This window comes from Neopsephotus bourkii, unplaced genomic scaffold, assembly GCF_033783945.1.
Source record: "Neopsephotus bourkii isolate Nb327-2 ecotype Australia unplaced genomic scaffold, CSIRO-AGI_Nbou_v1 NB_52, whole genome shotgun sequence".
Taxonomy (NCBI): Eukaryota; Metazoa; Chordata; class Aves; order Psittaciformes; family Psittacidae; genus Neopsephotus; species Neopsephotus bourkii.
Window position 1 is genome coordinate 1,277,963 of NW_026900569.1, and position 20,082 is coordinate 1,298,044.

The following is a 20,082-nucleotide window of genomic DNA, read 5'->3' on the forward strand; positions in this document are numbered from 1 at the left end:
TATCACGGTAACATCCCTGTAGCTCCTCAGGCTGTGTCCGCACAGGGTGGTACTGCATGGGAGCGAGGGGACCATGCTGGAGCCGAGCTCCAGGTTCGCTGTGCAGCCTGGAGGTGGCAGCCGTGGCTGGCTCTTCCCTGCTGTTCCATCCGCACAGAAACGGGCTCGTTGTCAGCGGTGCATTTCGGGATGTGCTGTATGTGCAACGTGCGGAGCGGGTCGGAGCTCTGCAGACAGCACCCGGGGAAGCTGCTTGTTAGAGGGGGGGGATTTGTTTTTCTCCTGTGAGGATGATTCAGCACTGCCGAGCTGAAAATCCCGAGCCTAATCTATTACAACATTACTTCCTTTTCCTGTTGTCTGATAGGAGATGTGAAGTGCTGGGTGCTGTGGCACAGGGGTTTGTGAGAGGTCCGAGAAAATCCCCGCCACTGTGTTTGCAAATGGGTTTGATTTTCAGTGTGGGAAGTCAGGAGGATGTTACTGCTTTGTTACAGCAGAATTAGCCCCAGAATGGTGTTCTGTGTCTGGCTGAGATCCATTCCCAGGGCGATGGATTCGGTGTTTTAATGCTCTTTGTTTCTTTTAACTAGTTTGTAGTGTCTGTGCACTGAATTAGATTTGTGATCAGGGTACACAGGGTCGACAGCCAGTGTCTTACAGAATGAGCCTTAGCAGGGGGAGGATCTCAATGGCTGATGGCAAAGGCTTTGTAATTTAGGGTAATCTAGGTCATCACTCTGGACCAGGAGCAAAATGCTTCTAATACCAATTGGTGTTAATGGGAAGAGGAGGGGTTTGGTCTCCTGGTCGTTCATAAGGCAGTAGCTGTGGGTAGCACCATTCCTCATGCAGGGTGCACGGGGAAGCTGGCACTGCACGGGGGAGCTGCGATGCGCAGGCAGGATGTTGGCCTTGCTCCGGGTGCACACTTCAGAGCTGCAGTTCCTATCGCAGGCAGGACATGGTCCCCGCTTCCCATCGCCGGGGCACCCCTCATCCACGGGTGTTATCCACGGGTGTTCCCCAGGGCTGTCACCACTGCTCTGCACAGCACGTGCAATACAGCCTGTACTTGTTCCTCTGCTGGTGTTGCCTTTCCAGTGACCTTTAAAACAAAGCGGTTCCTGGGGTTTTCACAGGCAGGCTGGCAGGGAGCAGATGAAGCTTGTTCCCCCCTCAGCAGCCACGCAGACCCACGCTGGCCCCTGCAGAACGTGCTGGCTGTGGCTGTACCGATGGTGCCTTAAGCTTTACATGGACAAGTGAGATGTTCTGAATGCAGAAACAAGCTTCCCCTTTAGTTGCATCTCTTCTCATCTTCATTTTGGGACCACATCTGGCTGCTGGTGCCTGGAGCAGCACCCCTGGGATCTGGGGTGCTGGCAGCGTGTGGGTCCCTGCTCTGCTCAGGCTGGGACTGCAGTCCCCCTCAGCCCTCCGGACCCTGTTATTAATCCACCCTTCTGCTTCTTCATTCAGCAGTTTAGATTGTCTCAGTATGATAAGCTGCTACAGGAGTTGAAAGTTCTTATCTGTTTCTATTGCTTTCATTATTTGTTTGTTTTTCTGGAAGGAGGAGAAGCTATTGGACTGTCTCATTTTCTCTGTGTTCTTATTCATAGCTCCCTAAAACCAGGCTGTTTTTCATGAGGGCTGAGATATTGAGAACATTCAAATTTCCTGTGTGTCTCGTATGGAAGAAGCTCTTTAATTTTGTAGATTGCAGCATATTGAAAATATACTTTCTTGCAAAGTGTTTGCCATGTTCTACTCTGGCCTCACGCTCCTGCATCTGCTCAGTTTAGAAACAGATTTCTTCTGACCACAAAACATCCCTTTCCCTCCTTTGCATCCCAAGAAGCAGGCAAAGGGGTTTGATGCCTGGAGGATGCAGCATCTAGTAATGCATCAGCAGGTCCTGTCTCTTACTTACCACAGCACTTCATGGTCATGTGTCCTGGATGTCAGGCCCAGGAGGGTGTCCTGCTGTCCCGATGTGACAGGGTTGGTGCTGGCTCAGCCGGGCAGCCCCACCAGGGTAAAGGAGCTTGTGTCACATTGGGCTCGGATGGATGTGAGCCACCTGGGCTCCAGCATCCAGGATCATTTGTCTGTTAGGTGAGGGAACAAAGGGGATACTGTTTATCTCTTGGGAAAGGAAGTCAGAGAAGGGCCTTCCCCGTCTCTACGCTGGGTAATAGAGATATCTGTAATCTAATGAGCACGCTTCTGGAAGCGGTTGGTGGTGAAGGGAAGCCTGTGAAATGAGGCTGGCTGCAGGCAGGAGCCGAGCCCGGCTGCGTGTTGATAGCGCTCCTCGGCTGTGGTTTCAGCGCCAGGATCCTACCTGGCTGTGAAGCACATGGTCCCCCGTGGGCATCGTGCCCATAAATAATGAATGAGGTGTGATGTGTGGGGGGCAGCTTGAATTTATCGCAGCCAGGAAGCCGGTGCAGTGGGTGCCTTGGCGAGTGAACGCAGTGGGAGGAAATGCAGAGCTATTATTTGCAATGTAAAGAGGTTTTTAATTCAGCTTCACAGCCCTTCCCCTTATGCTGTTAAATAAGTTTGACTTTGAAGTGAAGCCCAAAGAGTTGTTATCTGCTCAAAGGCAGAACAAACATTTCCATGTTATCGTCTTCTTGCCCTCTGTGAGAGGGAACCTGGCACAGCAGATACCAGCTTTGTCTCACTAGGACCTCGCCGCTTCCCTGAGAGCCCAGAGTTGTATTTGCCATGAATGAGCAGTTAAAATTCCTTTGTTTTAATGTTTTTTTGGCTAAAGAGACAGAAATCCCAATGTTTCCAGGGCTTTCTGCCTGGGATATCTGTGCCTTCAGCAGCAGCTTGCCTTTAACTCAGACTTAGGCCTGGCTGAACCGGGATGCAGCTGGGACCTCTGGTCACAAAGGAAAAGCCTGCTCCTGCCATGGGGGAAGGATTTGGTGTCAGCCCATGGCCAGTGCTGCTGCAGCTCCGCAGGTACCCGGGCCTGATCATGAGTGTCTTTGTACCTGCACAGCAAGGAGCTTTGTTCAGTGTGCTGAAAACCTTTGGTGCTGGATGTTGAGCGTTTTCAGTCTCAAATGGGTGATGGTTTAAGTGGTTTCCTCTTCCCTTCAAAATGAGTAAACTTCCAAACCACTAAGCTGGTGAGTATTGACTGACTCACCAATGGGATTAGCGGAGATCAAACACATCGTGTCTGGTTTACTTGGACCTGGCCTTGCCGCAAGCCTGAAGGCTCGGCTCCTGCTGGTGAAACAGTGCTAAGCTGTGGTGTGCGTGCTGAAAGCCAGCTCTTGGGTTGGTTGGGTGGGGAGCAGATAGGGAGAAGGGTTAATCCTTGTTCCTCAGGAGCACCAGAACACCAGCCAAGCCCAGCACTATGAGAGTCCCTGTTAATGTGTTCTAACAGAGGATCTGCTCTTATCAGGGAGCAAAGGACTTGCAGAGTGTTGTTGCAGCTCATGTTCTCCTCCTGAATTGCTTTTGGGAAATGCAAGTTAGGAATCACCCCTCTTCCTGGCCTTATCAGTTTTTGCGGATTTAGTACCAAAAAGAACCTACGTGCTCTGTTGAATGATGTCTGCAGGTGGTTGGCAGCTCCTGAGGTTAAACTGCTCTTCCCACCTTGTACCACAGCATCCCAGTGCCCCACGAGCAGTGATCCTGACTCTGTGCTGCCTTTCTGGAGCTGCTGCACTTTGCTGTGGATGGAAAGAGCAGCATCAGAGGTTCTCTGCTGTCCTACGTTCAATGGATGAAACCCCACGAGCATTGCTGCAGAGAGAGCATCAATAACCAAACCATTCCAAGCCACGCAGCACTCTGGCCATGCCTCCATCTCTCCCATTGCCAGGCCTTCTGCCTGCTCTCCTCCTGCAGAAATAGCTGCTGTGCTCTGCTGCTGCATCCCAAATTAGCCTGGGAGGAAGCAGAAGGACCAGACTGAACCAACAGAACAGATCTCGGCTGTTGTGCTGGGACCAGGGGCCAGCAAAATCGGTCCTAGGGCAGGATGCAACTGCCCCTTTGGATGCAGGAGACCTGGATCCAAAGGTGCAAGGCTGAGGATGCGTAGGGCCAGCTGGGCTTTTTGTGTGTGAATGTGCTGGCTGCAAGATGAGTTCAGGGTGTTGAGGATGGAAAGCCCTGCAGCCATGTGAGGTGCAGTGAATGGTCAGCCCACGATGCTCCTCATGGGAGTGCAGCATTGGCATTCACCCTCTGCAGCATGTTCCTCTCTTGTGCAAACACACAGCCACACCTGGGGTTGTGCAAATACTCTCCACCGTGTTAAATCCATCCTGACCTTGGTGGCCATGCTTATCACAGCTGGATAATGGAGTTTTAACTCCTTGTGTGGAAAGGGCAGTCCAGGAATGAACTTAGGGTCCACTTGTGGGAGGTGGAAGAGGTGTGAGTCCCAGGGTGAGGGTTGCGCTGATGTCCCCTGGTTCCCTGTGCTTTGTTTGCTGGCACTTGGGCCTGTTCTTCCCCCTTCTCATTAAAACAAATGAGCAGCTGGATTTACAGTGGAGCTCATGGGCTGCGTGTGACAGCAGCGGGTGGCAGGACCAGTGGTGCAGGAGCGAGCACCCTGCAGCACCCCAGGCATCCTCACAGTGATTCCCCTACTAGGCTGCGGGCAGGGGTACGTGGACCAGGATCTCATCACTGCCATTACTGCAAGTGACATCAGCATATGGATGTGGTCAGGGAAGTGGACACAGCCATGCTGGCAGGAATGTGTTGGGATTGAAATTCTTCATGCAGCATAAGGTGTCCCCCCAAGGCTGGTGCTCACTGTGGTGGTGGGACGTGGTGTTTGGGATGTGTGTGTCCCCTTGCTTGCTTGGTTACCTTCCTTGCCTTCTCCTGCCATTGCCTGGATGTGCTTAAGTCCAAGTGCAGGTGAGCTGCGTGGCTGAAAGCCAGAGGAAGCTTTTGGCATCCAGTTCTCTGACTCTAAACCCACTGAGAATGTGTCGCTGTTGGATGTATCCTCTGCTCATTCGTCCTGGCCAGGACCTGCAGGGACACCCTGGAGTGGTCAGGCTGGGCTCAGCCGTGTCCTGCTGGGGCTTGGCAAGGAAGGAGCTTGTCCTCTTTCTCTCATGGGAGCTGTATCTTTGCCGTGTGTGTTTTCCATCCCACAGTCTGTTCACAGCATCCCCTTTGTCTCCGCAGGCCCGGCGTGATCACCATGCAGGCGCTTTCGGAGGAGGACCGGCGGCTGTGGATGGAGGCGATGGATGGCCGGGAGCCGGTGAGCATTAACAGCAGCGAAACCCCAGCCTTGGAGAAGAGCGTGGAGAGCTCTCTGCAGCCTGGGGCAGGTGCTGGCTGCCAGCTGGTACGGGAGCTGGATCCGTGGGGCAGCTCGCCCTCCTGCCAACAGAATAGTTTAATCCCTTGGTTAAATATTTGAGGTAATGCTGTATCTCCTGTGCTTGGATCGCTTGGAGGTGCGGTGGGAAGGAGGAGGGTAGGCTTGGCCAGCACAAACACGCTGCTGTGCTGTGCTGAAAGGAAAACACGGCAGAAGGAGCCGTGGAAGAAAGGATGCTGTACATTACCAGGGATGCTTTTTTGCGTCCTGGTGGCTGCTTTGGGGTCTGGTGGAGAATCCCAGGTTTCATGTGAGGTTCCCTGTGCTCAGCCATAGCCTCCTCGCTGCCATGCTTGCTCCTGCCGTGGCAGAGCTGCATGGGCTGCCTCGCCTTCAGAAGGGGTTATGGGGTTGTCAGAGAGCTCAGTTGGGTTTTTACTCGTTAATGGGTTTGCAGCCCTCACTGCCGGGCTCCGGGAGCTGTGGCTGGTTCTGAATGTGTTCCCTTCGTGGTACCATCCTGCCTGGCTCTCCAGCAAGGAATGGGAAACACAGCACAGCTGGGCAGCCTCTGTATGCAGAGCGAGAGCAGACTGCGGGCCCCAGCACCTCGGGCTGGCCAGGAGCATAGCAGGATACGAAAGGAAGCTCTGTGGAGAGCTGGAGCAGCCAGGGCTGCTGTGGGACAGCCCCAAGGTGCCTGTGAGTGCTGCTGGGCTTGAGTCAGGCGCTGGCAGTCAGAGGAGAGTCCATGTGGGGAGCAGGGAGTCCCAGTCCCACAGAGCGCGAATGGTTTGGGCAGATCCCCCCCAGATCCATGGAAAAGGTTCTTGTTTGTTGGGAAAAAGCGTTCATTAAAGCCAGGTGAGCTGTGGCTACCCGTGGGCTGTTCACTGAGTGCTGGAAAGCACACGTTGGGCTCAGTGGAGCAACTTGCTTTTGAAACGGGCAGTGATTTAGAGGTCAGGAGGGCTCTGTGTGTGTGTTTGAGGGTGTGTGTGAGGTAAAGGGTTTCATTGTGGATGCTGGGAATCATAGATCCATTGGGTAATTCAGGTAGAATGGGACCTCAGGATGCTTCTTGTCCAGCCTCCTGCTCAGAGCAGGTTGCTTGGGTGTTATCCGGTTGAGTGCAGTGAGCATCTGAGGGAGGAGGGTGCACAGCTTCCCTGGGACTGCTTCGCCGTCCTTCTGATCCCCAGTCTGAACCTCTCCTGTTTCATTTCACACCTACTGTCTCTTGTCCTCCCGCTGTGCACTCTGTGAGGGGCCTGGCTCTGTTTTTCCAGTGCCTTGGGAAGGGTTCTGGCAGGTCCCCAGAAGCTTTCCCTTCTCCAAGCTGATTCTGGTGGCACCTGGAGACAGGCTCGTGTTTGAGTTTCTTCAGAAACAAAGCGCCTGTCCTTGCTCCCAGTCCGAATCAAGCCTTGTCCTCCTTCAGCTCCCCTACTTCCCACTGCTGGGAGCTGGTGCTGGAGGATGCGAAACGCGGTCACCGGCACTGGGGCTGTGTGAATCCATCCATCCATCCATCCATCCCTCCATCCATCCATCCATCCATCCATCCATCCATCCAGGCGCAGTTTGATGTGCTGATGTTCCCAGGCTCTGGCACAACGGCAGAGCCAGTCTGTTGGGGTTGGGTTGCAGAAGGGCAGCCAGGGATTTTGCGTGCTGTGAAGTGCTGTGCGTGTGAAAGGTCCTGTGGAGCAACCAGTGCAGGACTGCCTGGATTATCCTGTTTGAGAATCTGGTTATGTGAACTCCTTCAAACGCACAGCTCTCCGTGCTGACACCTGCGGATTTCTCCTCTTCCCTATCATGCCCATCAGCTTAGGGTAGCTTGCTCATCCAGCACATCAAGGGTTGTTGCTGTGCATTAATGCAATACCTCATGGCATTTAAATGCTCATGGTGTTTAAACCCGGCCTTCCAGGTGTGGTGCAGGAGCCATGGGAATGGAGCCTGTATGGAAATGGATCCCAGAGGCATTTCACTGGTGAAGATGGTGCGTGTTGACAGACAGGATAACTCCCAGTCCTCAGTTCCCCTCCTCGATCCAGCACAAGTGCAGCTGTTGGTCTGTTCTCTTTGGGTTCTTCTCTTGCAACACCAGGGTGTGGGGTGTTACCTACTCCACAGAGAATTCCTTGAGCAAGAGACAAGGATTTAACCTTTGGACTCTTAGAAATACCCGTTCTGTGCTTTGACTGTATTTCTGTAACCAAGAAACCCCTACTGGAAAGAATGTCTGGTTTTCCTTTGATTTTTGAGTATTGAGTCGTGGAAAAGATCAGCGTAGTGGGGACAGCAATTCCATATGCAAATTCAGGCTGTGGAGAGATTAAAGTGGACTGGAGTTTGTTTCTTAATTATAATTAAAAGATTAAAACCAAATGTTGAATTACATTTGAGCAAGATCTAAACATAGAATGTGGGCTGCATTAGCCAAGACATTTGTCACAACTTGAAAAGATTTATTATGCATCTCGCAGTCAGAGCAGCCTCCAGATAGCTATCATCAGTCTGTTAACTCTTACCACTTGGTATTAATTTGGCTAAACCCCCTGTGTTGACTTTGGGGTTTATTTTATGTTACAGAGGCTGGGAACAGGAGAAACGACCTCCGTCACAGAGCGGTTGTGTTTGGGTTTGTTCGGGTACTCAGGATAAGTACCCGATGGCTTTTCTCCTCTGGTGATGCAGTTTGTAACTGGTTTGTGGCGGAGAGCAGCATGATTCTGAACCTGAGTCAAGCATAAAGCTGTGCTGGCCCATGGTGGTGGCTGTGGTGGGCTATGGGGTTGGCAAAGGTGTCAATGAGGCTGCTTTGGGGCAAAGAACTGCAGCGAATGAGCGTTCCGGTGAGGCTGTGGCTGTGCCAAGGCTGCAGCCCCGTGCCAGCCAAGAGAGGTGTCGGTGTCAGTGTTCCTGGGGTACCTTCCACGCAGGTCGGGGAGCTTGGCAATCACTCCCACATCACGAGGGCACAAGTGGGTGCTGGGTTTGAAGTGTTTGGGATGTGAAAACGCTTCTCTAGGAGAGTGAGCCTCACAGTGTGAGGGTGCAGAGAGGGTTAAGGATATGAAACGTGTCAGATCACATCCTTATTGAGCTGTATTAACCCATTGTCCATAATCTTGAGTGTTGATGGAGAAGTCAGTGTTAATGGCTGTGATCCTGTCGGAGGAAATAAGACATGGATGGGATCTGAGCAGTGCTGTTCTGGCATGGGCTTCGTGCTGCCCTTTGCTCCATTTGGTTTGGGTTTTGTTCTTTAAAGCAGTACAAGTCTATAAAGACACAGTTAATGCTGTGCAGCCGAGTGCAGCGCAGGCTGGAGGAGCCGCTGGTCTCACACCTTTGAGGGAGGGAGGAAGGAAGGGCTGTGAAATGGAGACACAGCAGCAGCGCTTTCTGCTTTCCTCCTGCTCCTCTTGCTTCTCTTCAGCTCTTTCATGTGCTCTGAAAGTTTGCAAAGGCGAGATCAAAGTGCAGAGTCCCTTGTGTGCTTCAGGAAGCTCAGGCTGGTGCTGGAGGGAAAGGCAGCATGGCAGGAGCTGGTGGGTTTTGTCCTAGCACCTCCCAGGGGCTGGACCTGTTGTACTGGAAGAGCCTGATCCTCTTGGCTTAGCCCTTGTGTGATGAAGCTCCATCATCTGGCAAGCAAATGAGGCTCCTGCTCCCCCTCTGGGAGGCAAATCCCAGCCCTCACCGCTCTGATGTCTGGAAACTTTCCCAGGGCTTCCCACTCTGGTTTAGTGGCGTTGGCTGCTCCACGTGAGGCCATGGGGCTGCGTGGCCATGGACCCCCATGAGCTGGGAACAGAGCCGAGTGGTGCTGTGGACCTGCACAAGGACTCAGAGCCTTCCCATGGTGGTGCCAGGTTTGGTCCTGCCCCATCCTGCAGGGCTCCTGCTTGCAGGCAGCAGGAGCTGGGAGCAATCGCACGTTCCTGGTGGGTGTGAATGTTGGCCGCCCTGCCATAGGGTGATGCTGTATCCCATGTGTCGAGGTCGGGCTCATCTTGCTCATCCCAGCACCGTGGGCAGCACAAAATGGAGCGGGGCAGTGTGAGGACAGACCCCGTGGCCGCTCTCCACTAGATGGCAAGCTGAGACCAGCCTGCTCGGTGCACTTGTGTCCCGATGGGGCTCGGACCCCCCCTTGCACCCCAGGGCTCTGTGGGGGCTGCGGCTGCCCTTGGCCACTTGCCTGGGGGGATGTGGGTCTAGGGGAGTGATATATTCCCCCCCCCCGAGCTGGGCTGCTGGTGCCTGCAGCCTGAACCAGGGCTGTTTGTGCTGCACGGGGTGGGAAACGCTCACTTCCCAGTTTTGTCCCCCAAATCTGGCACAGCCCAAAATTAGAGCCACTTCCCTGCTCTGTGCCTCTGTCTTCCTTCTCCTCCTCATAATGTGGGAGCAGGCAGTGTTGAACTATGGTAAATTGAGGGAGGGAGCTCCTCCAGCTCCAAGCCCTGCCACGGGCAGGGACCCCTTCCACTGGAGCAGCTTGCTCCAAGCCCCTGTGTCCAGCCTGGCCTTGAGCACTGCCAGGGATGGGGCAGCCACTGTGTGGTGGTGCTGGAGCTCACTCCACACGGCTGCTCTGGAGATGAGGTGCTGTGTTCCTGCAGCAACCCCCGGCATCGCAGCCCAGCCCAGCCTCGCATTCCTGCCGGCGCGCAGCACCCTCGCCTCCCGCCTCCTCCTCACATATTGCTTCTGGGAATTCTTTCTAAAATTGTTTTTCATTTTCCTTGTCTAATTATACAGAATGGTGAGAGATTTATTTCCCGGTGGAAATGATGGCTTTTGAACTCAATCCAGTCCTTTCAACCTCGGCATTCCTCTCGTTTTGGCTCAGTCACAAGATAACTTGAAGGACTTCAGTCCTGGCCCCGTGCTGCCACAGGGGGATGGTTGGGCACGAGCCCCGGTCCTGCCCAGCCTTCTCACACAGCACCAGGACCTGCTGCAAGCTGCAGATCTGCTTTAGCCTTTTAATTCATCTCCAGCTCCTCGGAGGTCACTTTCTCCTGTCTTGGTTTTGGTTCTGCACTCATTACCCCTGTAGCTGAGTGTTTCCAGGAGAGCTTCAAAACGCTCTTTGATGGAGAAGGGGAGCAGTGGTTTGTGCATAGGATGCAGAGATTACAGCATCAGGCAGGGCCTGAGGACCAACCAGGCTGGTTACTGATAGTGTCAGCAGGACTCTTCTCTGGGGACACTGGCTGCAAATTGGTACCACTGGGATAAGTGCATTATTAGAGGCGGTGGAAGAATCTTCATCCAGAGCATCTTTGCCTACAGATGGTGCTTCTTCGGCTGTTTCCTCTTTGCATTTGAGAGCCTGGGGGCGAGATGTCGGAGCGCTCATCACGTCTGCTCTGTGGTGCTTCTCAGGGTTTGGCCAACGTCTGTCTCTTCAGCTTATTTCCTCACCGCCTTTTCCATGCTGATCTTCCTCCCCTCCCGATCCCGCAGACGTGTGTTTCGTGGGCTTTCCAGAGGAAGGTGGTTATTTCTGTATGCTTTATTTTGCAGCTTTTTCTTGGCCTTTGTCCTCTCTGGGTTTGTTTGCTTATGGCAGATTCTTTCTTTCTGTTCTGTTTTCTGTGACCTGACCCATTCCAGTTGCTGCTTCCCCATCTCCCTGTCTCTCTGTCTTTGCTGAAGAGAACATTTTTCCCTCACTCTGTCCCTCTCACTCTCTAGGTTCCTATTGCTTGCTTCTTCTCTTCACCCTCAGCCCAGAAACCCTGGTGAGCTTTTGCTGAACTGCAGCTGCAGCCTCACCCAGGCTCTCACATCACCTGGGAGCATCAGAACTGCCTCTGAGAGCAGCACCTCTGTCGTGGTGTCGTATCAGTGACCATGAGCCCTGCTGCTGGCTTGGTGGCAAAACCCGGCCCGCTGGGGCTCCTGCCCGGCCTTGTTGCATCCCACAATTCAAGGGTTCTGCCCCCAAAACTTCTTTATTCTGTCTGGGGACAAGGTGGTAAAAGAGGATCCTCAGAGAAAGGAGCTTTCAGGCAGAATGCTAACGTGTCACGTTCCACGTTAGGCTTTGTATCACATGCTCTTACCGCTGTTCCCTTCTCCCTCTCCTGTTTTATGACCTGTTTTAAGCTTATAATAGTAGTAACTTTACACTGGGTTTATAAGCTTTTATTGTGATTCTAAAGCACTTAAACCAGTGAGGTCGTAAACCTTGACTTGAGGCTTTTAATTATGGTTCCAGCAGACATGGCTTCAGTGGCTGACAGCTTACCCAGCCACGATCACTGCAGCTTTGGGGTGACGGTTTTCCATCCTTTGCTTAAGAAGCTGTTTGGGTCATAAAGAGAAAAACGCAGAGGGAAGCATTCTGGGTCATCTTAAAGAGAGAAAAGGGCATTCTGGACACCTAATGTCCTATCCCACCCATTTTTAGGAAGTTTGTGATCTCTTTGGGCTCTCTTGGGGACATCCAGGAGCAGAGCAGTTGCTCCTGTGTGGTTTTCATCTCCTGTGCATGAATGCCTCATCATTTCTTCAGTGCATGCTTTGCTGCAGCCAGCTTTGCCACGGCACTCCTTGTTGTGGTCTGTGCTGCACAGATTTGCTACGGAAGCTGGGCATTACTTGGCCATTAGGATGGTTGGTTCCATGGCATGAGTTGGGTTTTCCTCTCTCTTTGAGATGTTGGTTCTGCTGGGGAAGTGTTGGTTGGTCTTGTATGGTCTTGCTGCTGGTACCCACCAAGGCAAGCTTGCGGTGAGGGCTGGGGGTCTGTTCACAGACCCACAGGACATTGTAGAGCGCATCTTGTGTGCGGGACGCCCGCAGAGCCCCTGGGAGAGGTGGTTCCTGGAACCCAAACTGCCTCAGTGTGAGAGCAGCAGCACAGGGCTGACCCGTGCCAGCTTGTGCGTGCGTCTGGGCCCGGGCGGGCGGACCAGCTCCGGAGGAGGTTGTGGGGAGCTTGCGTCAAGTGGCCCCATTGCATGGCTTTGGTGGGAACCTGGTTTGCAGCCTTTGGCCTCACCTGCCCAGCTGTGCTGGCAGCCTCTACAGGGAGGCACAGGGCGCTCAGCTGCAATGAGAGACCAAAGACAGCGTGTTCGGTTTCCTTTCTCTCTACTCTTAAATCACCTCTGCTTAGAATCGTTTGAGCAGGCGATTCAAGAAACATGTAGAAATTCAGGGAATAGCTCCATGTTAGCAGAACAAACCTCTGCCAATTTGAATAGACTATTAGAGTATTTTTTCCTACCTTACATTAAAAATTAAATGGTTCAATGTACAATCAGTTGCAGACCTACCCTGCTTCTTTCCTCCTTTAATGCTCCTTGCATTTCATTTTAAGCAGTGGTTTGCAGTCCCACCACAGTCCCCACCTCAAGCTTTTTCCTCCTTCTGGCTGCAGCCTCAGAAGAAAGCCAGGCCTTTGAAACTCCGTTTTAATCATCATCTTCATGTGCTTCTGGTCCCTCTCCTGTGGGACACCTTCCACTAAACCAGGTTGCTACAAGCCCTGTCCAACCTCGCCTTGAATGCTGGCTGTTCTGCAGTGTTCAAGCAGAGCAGGGCAGGCCTATAGGGATGCTGGGGATGGACTCTTCATTAGGGATTGTAGTGACAGGACAAGGGGTAATGGGTTAAAACTTAAACAGGGGAAGTTTAGATTGGATATAAGGAGGAAATTCTGTCCTGTTAGGCAGATGAGGTGAGGCACTGGAATGGGTTGTCCAGGGAGGTTGTGAATGCTCCATCCCTGGCAGTGTTCAAGGCCAGGTTGGATGAGGCCTTGGGTGAGATGGTTTAGTGTGAGGTGTCCCTGCCCATGACAGGGGGTTGGAACTGGATGATCTTAAGGTCCTTTCCAACCCTAACTATTCTCTGATTCTATGAACACGAGTGGCTCTGCAGACCCAGGATTACAAATGGTCTTGCCTCAAAGATGTCACAATCTTGGCATTAAACCATCAGCCACTGTCAGAGCGACCGGGCAGTGTAAGAGCTCTGCTCCGAGCAGGACCGTGAGGCGTGTCTGTGTTACAGTGATGCTAAGGATAAAGAGAACGCTGTCCTGTGAAATGAGGATGGTTTGGGTGCGCTGAGGCTCCTCGTTCATCAGTAGACGTTGAAAGGAGGAAGGGTGTGTGTGTGCTGGGGGAGCGGGCGCTGGCCGGGCTCCAGCGCCAATAGCTGGCGGAGGAGGATGTGCGAGCTGTTGCTCAGGCATCCCAGAAAACTTAGGGGAAGCTGTTGAACGAGTGCAAGTTCTCACTTTCAATCAGCGCCTGAGTGAGCGGAGCACATCTGCTGCGCTTGGAGACGCTGCTCTGCGAAACCCCGCTGCTGCTATCCCCAAAATGTCGCTTTCTGCACCAGCCGACCTTTAGTTACGTTATCATAGAGACTGCTGCTTCGCTCCCCATCGCTTCCACCCACCCCCAAGTGCCTCCTGCACTGTTTCTTTCCGCTGTTTAGGTGCAATAGGTCGATAGTTTGACCTAGGTACTCTCCCCCTTGGGTTCTCCCAGGTCACCTTCTTGCTTTGTCCCGGTGGCTGCTCCTTGGGTGCCAAAGGCGGTGGGTTGTATAACCGCGCTCAGCTAAAGCAGTGCAGATGGCTGGCGGGCAGCCCGCGCCGCTCCGGCTCGGGGGCCCTGGGGAATGCCTGCACTTGTAATAAAACGTGGGCTTGTTTTTAATTAGAACCATCATTTAGTTCAGCTCGGGGCGGCAGAGGAGCAGGACCCGTGTTGAGGACTGAAGCCCCTGATGCTTCACTTTTGATGGATATTTGCTGTGCTTTTAATCAGGCTCAGGCACTGGTGTGAGTTCTGAGATGAAATTTATGTTGGAGGAAAGACAGGGAAAGAGGAGGAGGGAGGTGGCGGGGGGCTCTGAGTGCAATGCATTAGTTCAGTGCTGAACAGTAGGTTGGGAGGGAAGGAAGGAAGGAGGGAGCTGCCAGGGACCCTGGGCCACCCTCTTCCAAATGAACAGCCCTGGTCTGAATGACATAAACCAGCATTTCACAGGGGGGTTCTGCTTCCCTGCCAAGTCTTTCACTTGGGAAGCAAGGCATAGATAGCTTCTCCTTCCCTCCCCCTGCAGGGATGCAGGCTGGGAAGGTCTTACTCCTATCTATGTTGTTCTGGCTGGAAGAGCAAGGAAGGTTATTTCTAGCCACAACACAGTGTAGTCTAGCTCTGAAAATCCTGCTTGTAGTATGAAATCCTGGCTCTGGGACAGAAATAGAACAGGGTTGATAAGGCAGAGCCAGAAACAAGGGCTGATTTCATCAAGGTTGCCAGGTGTCCTGCTTTTAACAAGGAAATACACTTTTTGTACATGAGTCTTCCTGCTCTGTGCCGTGCTGGGATCCTGCGACTGGGCTGTGTCCCAGCATAGCAGCTCTGCAGTGGGGTGCCAAGAGGGCCAGGGCATCAGGTGCAGAGGAACCTGCCTGGCGCCGTATGGACCCGTGCCCATCCTGCTCTTTTCTTTTTGTCTTTATTCTCCCTTTCCTTCCTTTTCTTCCCTCCCCTGCTGTTGCAGGGGGCAGGGTGTGTTATGTACTCCCCTCCCCAGGCATGCCTGAGCCATATTCCTATGGCATTCACATGCATGCTGTGGGAGACGGCTCTCTGCAGAGATGGGGCCGAGATCGCCATGCAGAACCTCTTTGTCATCACCATCATTCAAGTTCATCACAGGGGACTTTGTGCTGCCAAAGCTTGAAGTGGATGCAGGAGTGAAGTCTTTTCTGGCCTTCTCCTAAGAGCACCTGAGCACTGTGCAACATCATCCTGCAGGGATTTGTGTCCGGGCTTTGCAGGATTGATTTCATAAAGCTTTTCCTTAGTGGTTGCTGCTTCCCAGGCTTCCAACTCCTTGTGTAGGATTGGAAACACATTCTCCAGGACTGATCTTGATGTGTTTCAGGTTCTGTTGTGCTCTGAAGGGGATGAGATCTGGATCTGGACTGTGGAGAAGTAATCAGGTGATGGCTGGTGTCCAAGTGAGGACATGCAGAGAAAAGACTTCTTCCAAGTGGATGTTCTGTTGCCCCTCTCACATAGGGTAATCGAATGGGTAGGAAAAGGGATGTGTAAGAGCCCCAGCACGTGGTTCCTGCTGTGGGGCTGAGCGAGCCCTCGTGCAGTGGCCTTGGCAGCTTTGGGGTGTTCAGGGTGCTGCAGACACCACCCTGCCTCTCTCCATCTGAGTCAATCCGGTGGCTGGACTCCAGTCCACAGCCTGGTTTGCACTGCACGTTCCCTTCTCGCTTATGGAGAGCTTGCAAAACACCCATATGAAAAGTGTGCTCCTTCTGCCCGGGCCCTGGGAGCCTGCCCTGGGTGGCTGGCGAGCCAGGCGGGCTACCAGTTCCGAGGGAATGTAATGCTCTGTGTTTCTTGTGCATCCTCCGAGCTGAAAGTTGAAAAACTCGTTCATGGTTGTTTTGAGGATTTCTGAATATGAATCACAAGGAAATTGCATAACTGCAGCATTTCCTCCCATTGCTCAGGGCTTTCCAAACCCCGCGCTCCTCCAGGGAGACTGAGGAAATCCGGCAGGACCGGCCCATTCTGACAGCAGTTTTAGTCCAAATGGAAAGTCTGGGTTGAAGGGTAGGTCCCAGCACTGGTAAAAGGGATGGAAGGTGGAACCTTCCATGCCTGGGCATGACTGGAACAGTGGGTTCCTCCTCAAACAGAGAGCCCTCTGCCAGTGGCTGCTGTTGCCTAAGGCTTTCTAGAAATCCCTGCCACCTCCGAGCATCTGGACAATTCTTTCCTCTAGATTTTAGCCATTTGGACAGGCTTCCCTGCCCATGGTGGAACCTGAAAGGTTTTGGGAGCTGATTTTTGTGCTGGGCTCTGCGCAGCCTCCAAGGGATACAGCTTAGGTTGGGCCCTTCTGAGTTTTAAATAAAACCCTGCTTTGTGTCTGAAATGCAGCATACTCAGCTACAGGATGTGTGCACAAATGCAGTTGCGTGTGAGAGCACGGTTAATGCACTGTGGAGGTTAAGAGACACCATGGGCAGGAGCGTGAACCCTGAAATGAGGAAACAAAATTACTCAACATCATCTTTTCTCAGTTCCCCTTCCAAACCCCAGCTACTTCCTTTTCCTTTTCTTCTCCCACAATCCAACTCCATCCCAAACCATCCACGTACCTGACTGCTCTTTGCATGCTCGTGTGCATGATTTATGTAGGAGCAGGTTGGAAAACTGATGGATTGGGTTCTTCTTGGTCTCTCTATGCACAAGCAGAGGGTGGCATCAGGCTCGGAGTGGTGTCTGTGCAATTGTTCAGTAATAAGTTGTAAAAGCCTTGGTTTTGCCTCCTAATTGCAGTGAGTCTGCAGAATTTAAGCAGCATTTGCTTCCACTGAAAGAAGATAGGATCTGATTCTATTCAGAATGTTTGACCATCTACAGCATGAATTTAGAAAACTAAATTCAAGGCATCAAGGGCTGCAAATGTACTAGGTTAATATATATTATTTTCTATACACATCACTTCTGAAACTTCCTAGTAAAGGTATTTTGGCTCTGAAGATATGAATAAACGGGAATAGTGAAAGTGTGATGTTTAAGCGAGTGCAGTGCTGCAGGGCAGGGATTTGGCTCCCAGTTAGTCACTGGCCCCAGTTCTGTGAGTCCTATCACTGTGCCTGCTCCCACCCATGGTACGTGGGATGCAGGCTCTTCACCTCTCAACAAAGCTTTCTGCTTTCAGATTTCCTCCCCTCTGTCAGTGACTAATACTGAGAAGCGAAAGAAGCTTTTTGGTTCATAAGAAGCTTTCTGGGTTTAGGTCTGTTTTCTCCAGAGCGTGTTAACAACAGGAAAATGGTGTGTGTATATATAAAAACACATGTGTTTTATGCTATCTTGTCATCTGGCTCTGTGCTGGGTGATGTGTCTGCAGAGCTGCCTGCCCAACCCCTCCTGTTCTCAAACCTCTTGTATGTTAAATGTGGTCACCCTGCGGGGTGCAGCCACACTGTCCCTTTGCACCCATGCTGGCACTGTTGTCAGAGCCCTGTGCCAACCCGTGCTCACTGTGGCCTCCCCAGCAGTGCTGAGGTTCTGCATACATTGAGGTTTGCTGTTCTGGACTGGGTTGTGGAGCTTGCTCACCAGTAGCAGGTGGCTTGCAGGGGGTGTTGTGCATGGGGAGTGTAGGGCCTCCAGTGCTCCCTCCCTTAGAAGTGGTTAGATTTATAGTTATCTGTAGTGCTGTAAGGATGAACTGAGAGCACGGTGCTGTGATGGAGCTGCAAGGAGGATGGCGCAGGGGAAACATGCTCCTGGCTGCACAGTCTGTAATTTTTGTTTTGTCAGTAATCGGTGGAGACTTGGGTGTAATGAATAGGACAAACCTCTTTAAAATGCAGCACCCTTTCACAGAGGGGGAGGTTGCCCCGTCAACTGACTTGCATGTGAGGCTTAATGTTGAAATGCATCTTTGTGAGTTAAGCCCTGCAGCGGACCTGCCTTTAAGATGGGGCCGGATGGGGCTTGGAGCAAGCTGCTCCAGTGGAAGGGGTCCCTGCCCGTGGCAGGGGTTGGAGCTGGAGGAGCTTTAAGGTCCCTCCCAACCCAAACCCGTCTGGGATTCTGTGATTCAATCCTGGAAAATTCCTCTTACCCTAAAAAATATCTGGCTCTTCAAAAGGCTTGAGGCGGTGCAGGAAAATGATTTCTCTTTAAAAGTAATGTTTTCCTTGGAGAAGGAAATCATATTGAAGAATTGGGGCTTGGTTAAAACCCTGATGTTGTAGAGTGGTGTTAATGGATTACCACACTGACAATGGATAAAAGGTTTGTCCTTAACAAGATGGATGGAGGGTGGCATTATCTCCTTGTTTTATGGTTGCATAGCTGACCTCTGCGTGAAATTTCCTTTTCACCATGTGCATGCTTTGCAATTAATGGCATGGGCATCTCGTGTTTCCTGGTCTGTCCTTTTCTCTTTAATTAAAGATCAGTCTCTGATGATTAACAGCCTCTCTGTAGTCTCATGTAACCAAACTAGAAGAGGGAATATGCAGGCAGACGCATTCTTCCCTGCAGCTGATGCGCTGTGCACCATAACTTGAGCTGCACGACTGCTCCTTTAGGCCTGGGAGAAGGATGGAAAAGCAAAGCTGTAAGAGCCCAGTCCTCTGGTACTGTGTGTGGTGTTAACCCTGTGTCTGGGTGAGCCAGGGCGCAGCGCAGGGCTTGCAGTGTGGCCTCCCAGGGGAAGGCTGTGCCTCTGCAAGCCTTGGAATAGGAGTCACCTCAAGCTGTGTCCCCGCAGTGAGCCCTCAACAGAGGGACTGAAGTTGGAGAGGGAAGGTTCTTTGGGGAAGGCTGGCTTCGTGGCCAGGGCAGCAGTGCTGGGGGAGCAGCCTGCTCTTGGTTTCCTTCCCTCTTTTCACTTCTTTTCTTAATATAAACATGAGTTTTTCCTGGAGGAGAGCTCATGTGCTGACTGCAGCTGGGTTTGCTGCTGAATCATCCCCCAGGTTCCAGATGTGGGATGATCGCTTTTCTCTTGCAGACAAAAAACCTGTACTTTTGTCTTGCATGGCATAGCTAGGTGCCCTGGCTGGGGGAGAGGGAATGTGCTCCTTGGGAAACGTTCCAGGGAGAGGGGGATTAGTGTTGAGGGCTCAGTCTCTGCCCAAGCCCCCAGTTTTGAGCTATGCCATTAGATTTGTGCTTCCCTGACTGTGTCCTGGGTGGCGGAGATGATGCAAGCGTCCTGCTGCCCTGGATGGCATCGAGGGACAGGTCTCCTCCCTCTGTTAAACCTGCAGGAGACAAAGGATCAGGTTCATTTCATTCTCTAATGCAGCTGTGTGTGGGGTGAGAGCTGCTCTCTGCCCCACAGCGTGTCCATGGAGCAGCTCCGGTGGCTCTCGGCAGGGGAGCATGGGAATAGCCCGTGTTTGGGTGCCCTCCAAGGCAGGCATCTGCTAAAGTGGCTGTGGGTGATGTGCTACGTGACACAGAGCCCTCTGTGGGCTGGTTGCTGTGGGTGATGTGGGTATCGGGCTGGTGCTGGGGCACCCAGTGGTGAGGTCTGTGCTCACTGCTCCTTTGGGGACATCACACTGCCATCTTGCAGCCTTGTGCTTCTGCTGGAGCTCCTGGTGGGCACCCCAACGGCAGGGACCAGACCCTTGCACCCGAGGGCGGCTTCCGAGTCCCTCTCCTCGATGTTAATGTTGGTCACTGGGAGCCTGCAGCAGAAGGTTGGGAACCGCCTGCCTGCAGCTCGGAGCCTCTCCTGCTCCCTGCGGATGTGTGGCTGTTGCTGCCTCGTGTGTTGCTATCAACAGCGCCTGTGGAAACTTTCCCTCCCCGCCTGCTATTTCTGGAGGGAGCATGTGATGGGCTCCGCTCCCCGGCCCGGATCCCTGTGGAAGGGGCTCCCAGCTTTGTTCCCGGCAGAGGAAGGGTGTGCACGGCGATGCTGTGGGTACCACCCTGCACAGGCCTTTGTCCTCTTCTAATGGATGCTGCCACACTCAGCTCCTGCTTGTGGCACTCACACAGCACCGTGTGTGTGTGTGTGTGTGTGTGTGTGTGTGTGTGTGTGCTGCCCTGGGCTGAGGAAGGGTTATTTTTAAACACTTTGAGCTGGAGAAATACAACCTGTGTGCGCTGAGCTGCTTACAGCCGCAGTTCTCCTTATGCTGCGCTTTCAGATCGCTCTCAAGCTGTGATTAAAACCTT

At 52.6% G+C, this 20,082-nt stretch overlaps 1 protein-coding gene across 4 annotated transcripts in view; it reads left to right on the forward strand.

The window, feature by feature from the left end:
• The window catches only part of ARHGAP26 (Rho GTPase activating protein 26), a 116,576-nt gene that overhangs the window by 30,048 nt on the left and 66,446 nt on the right, over positions 1–20,082 (forward strand). For all 4 annotated transcript variants that reach the window (XM_061347744.1, XM_061347755.1, XM_061347764.1 and 1 more), the window contains one exon: positions 5,197–5,275. In XM_061347744.1, coding sequence (XP_061203728.1) covers positions 5,197–5,275 — 79 coding nt within the window. The remainder of the gene's footprint in view (positions 1–5,196; positions 5,276–20,082) is intronic.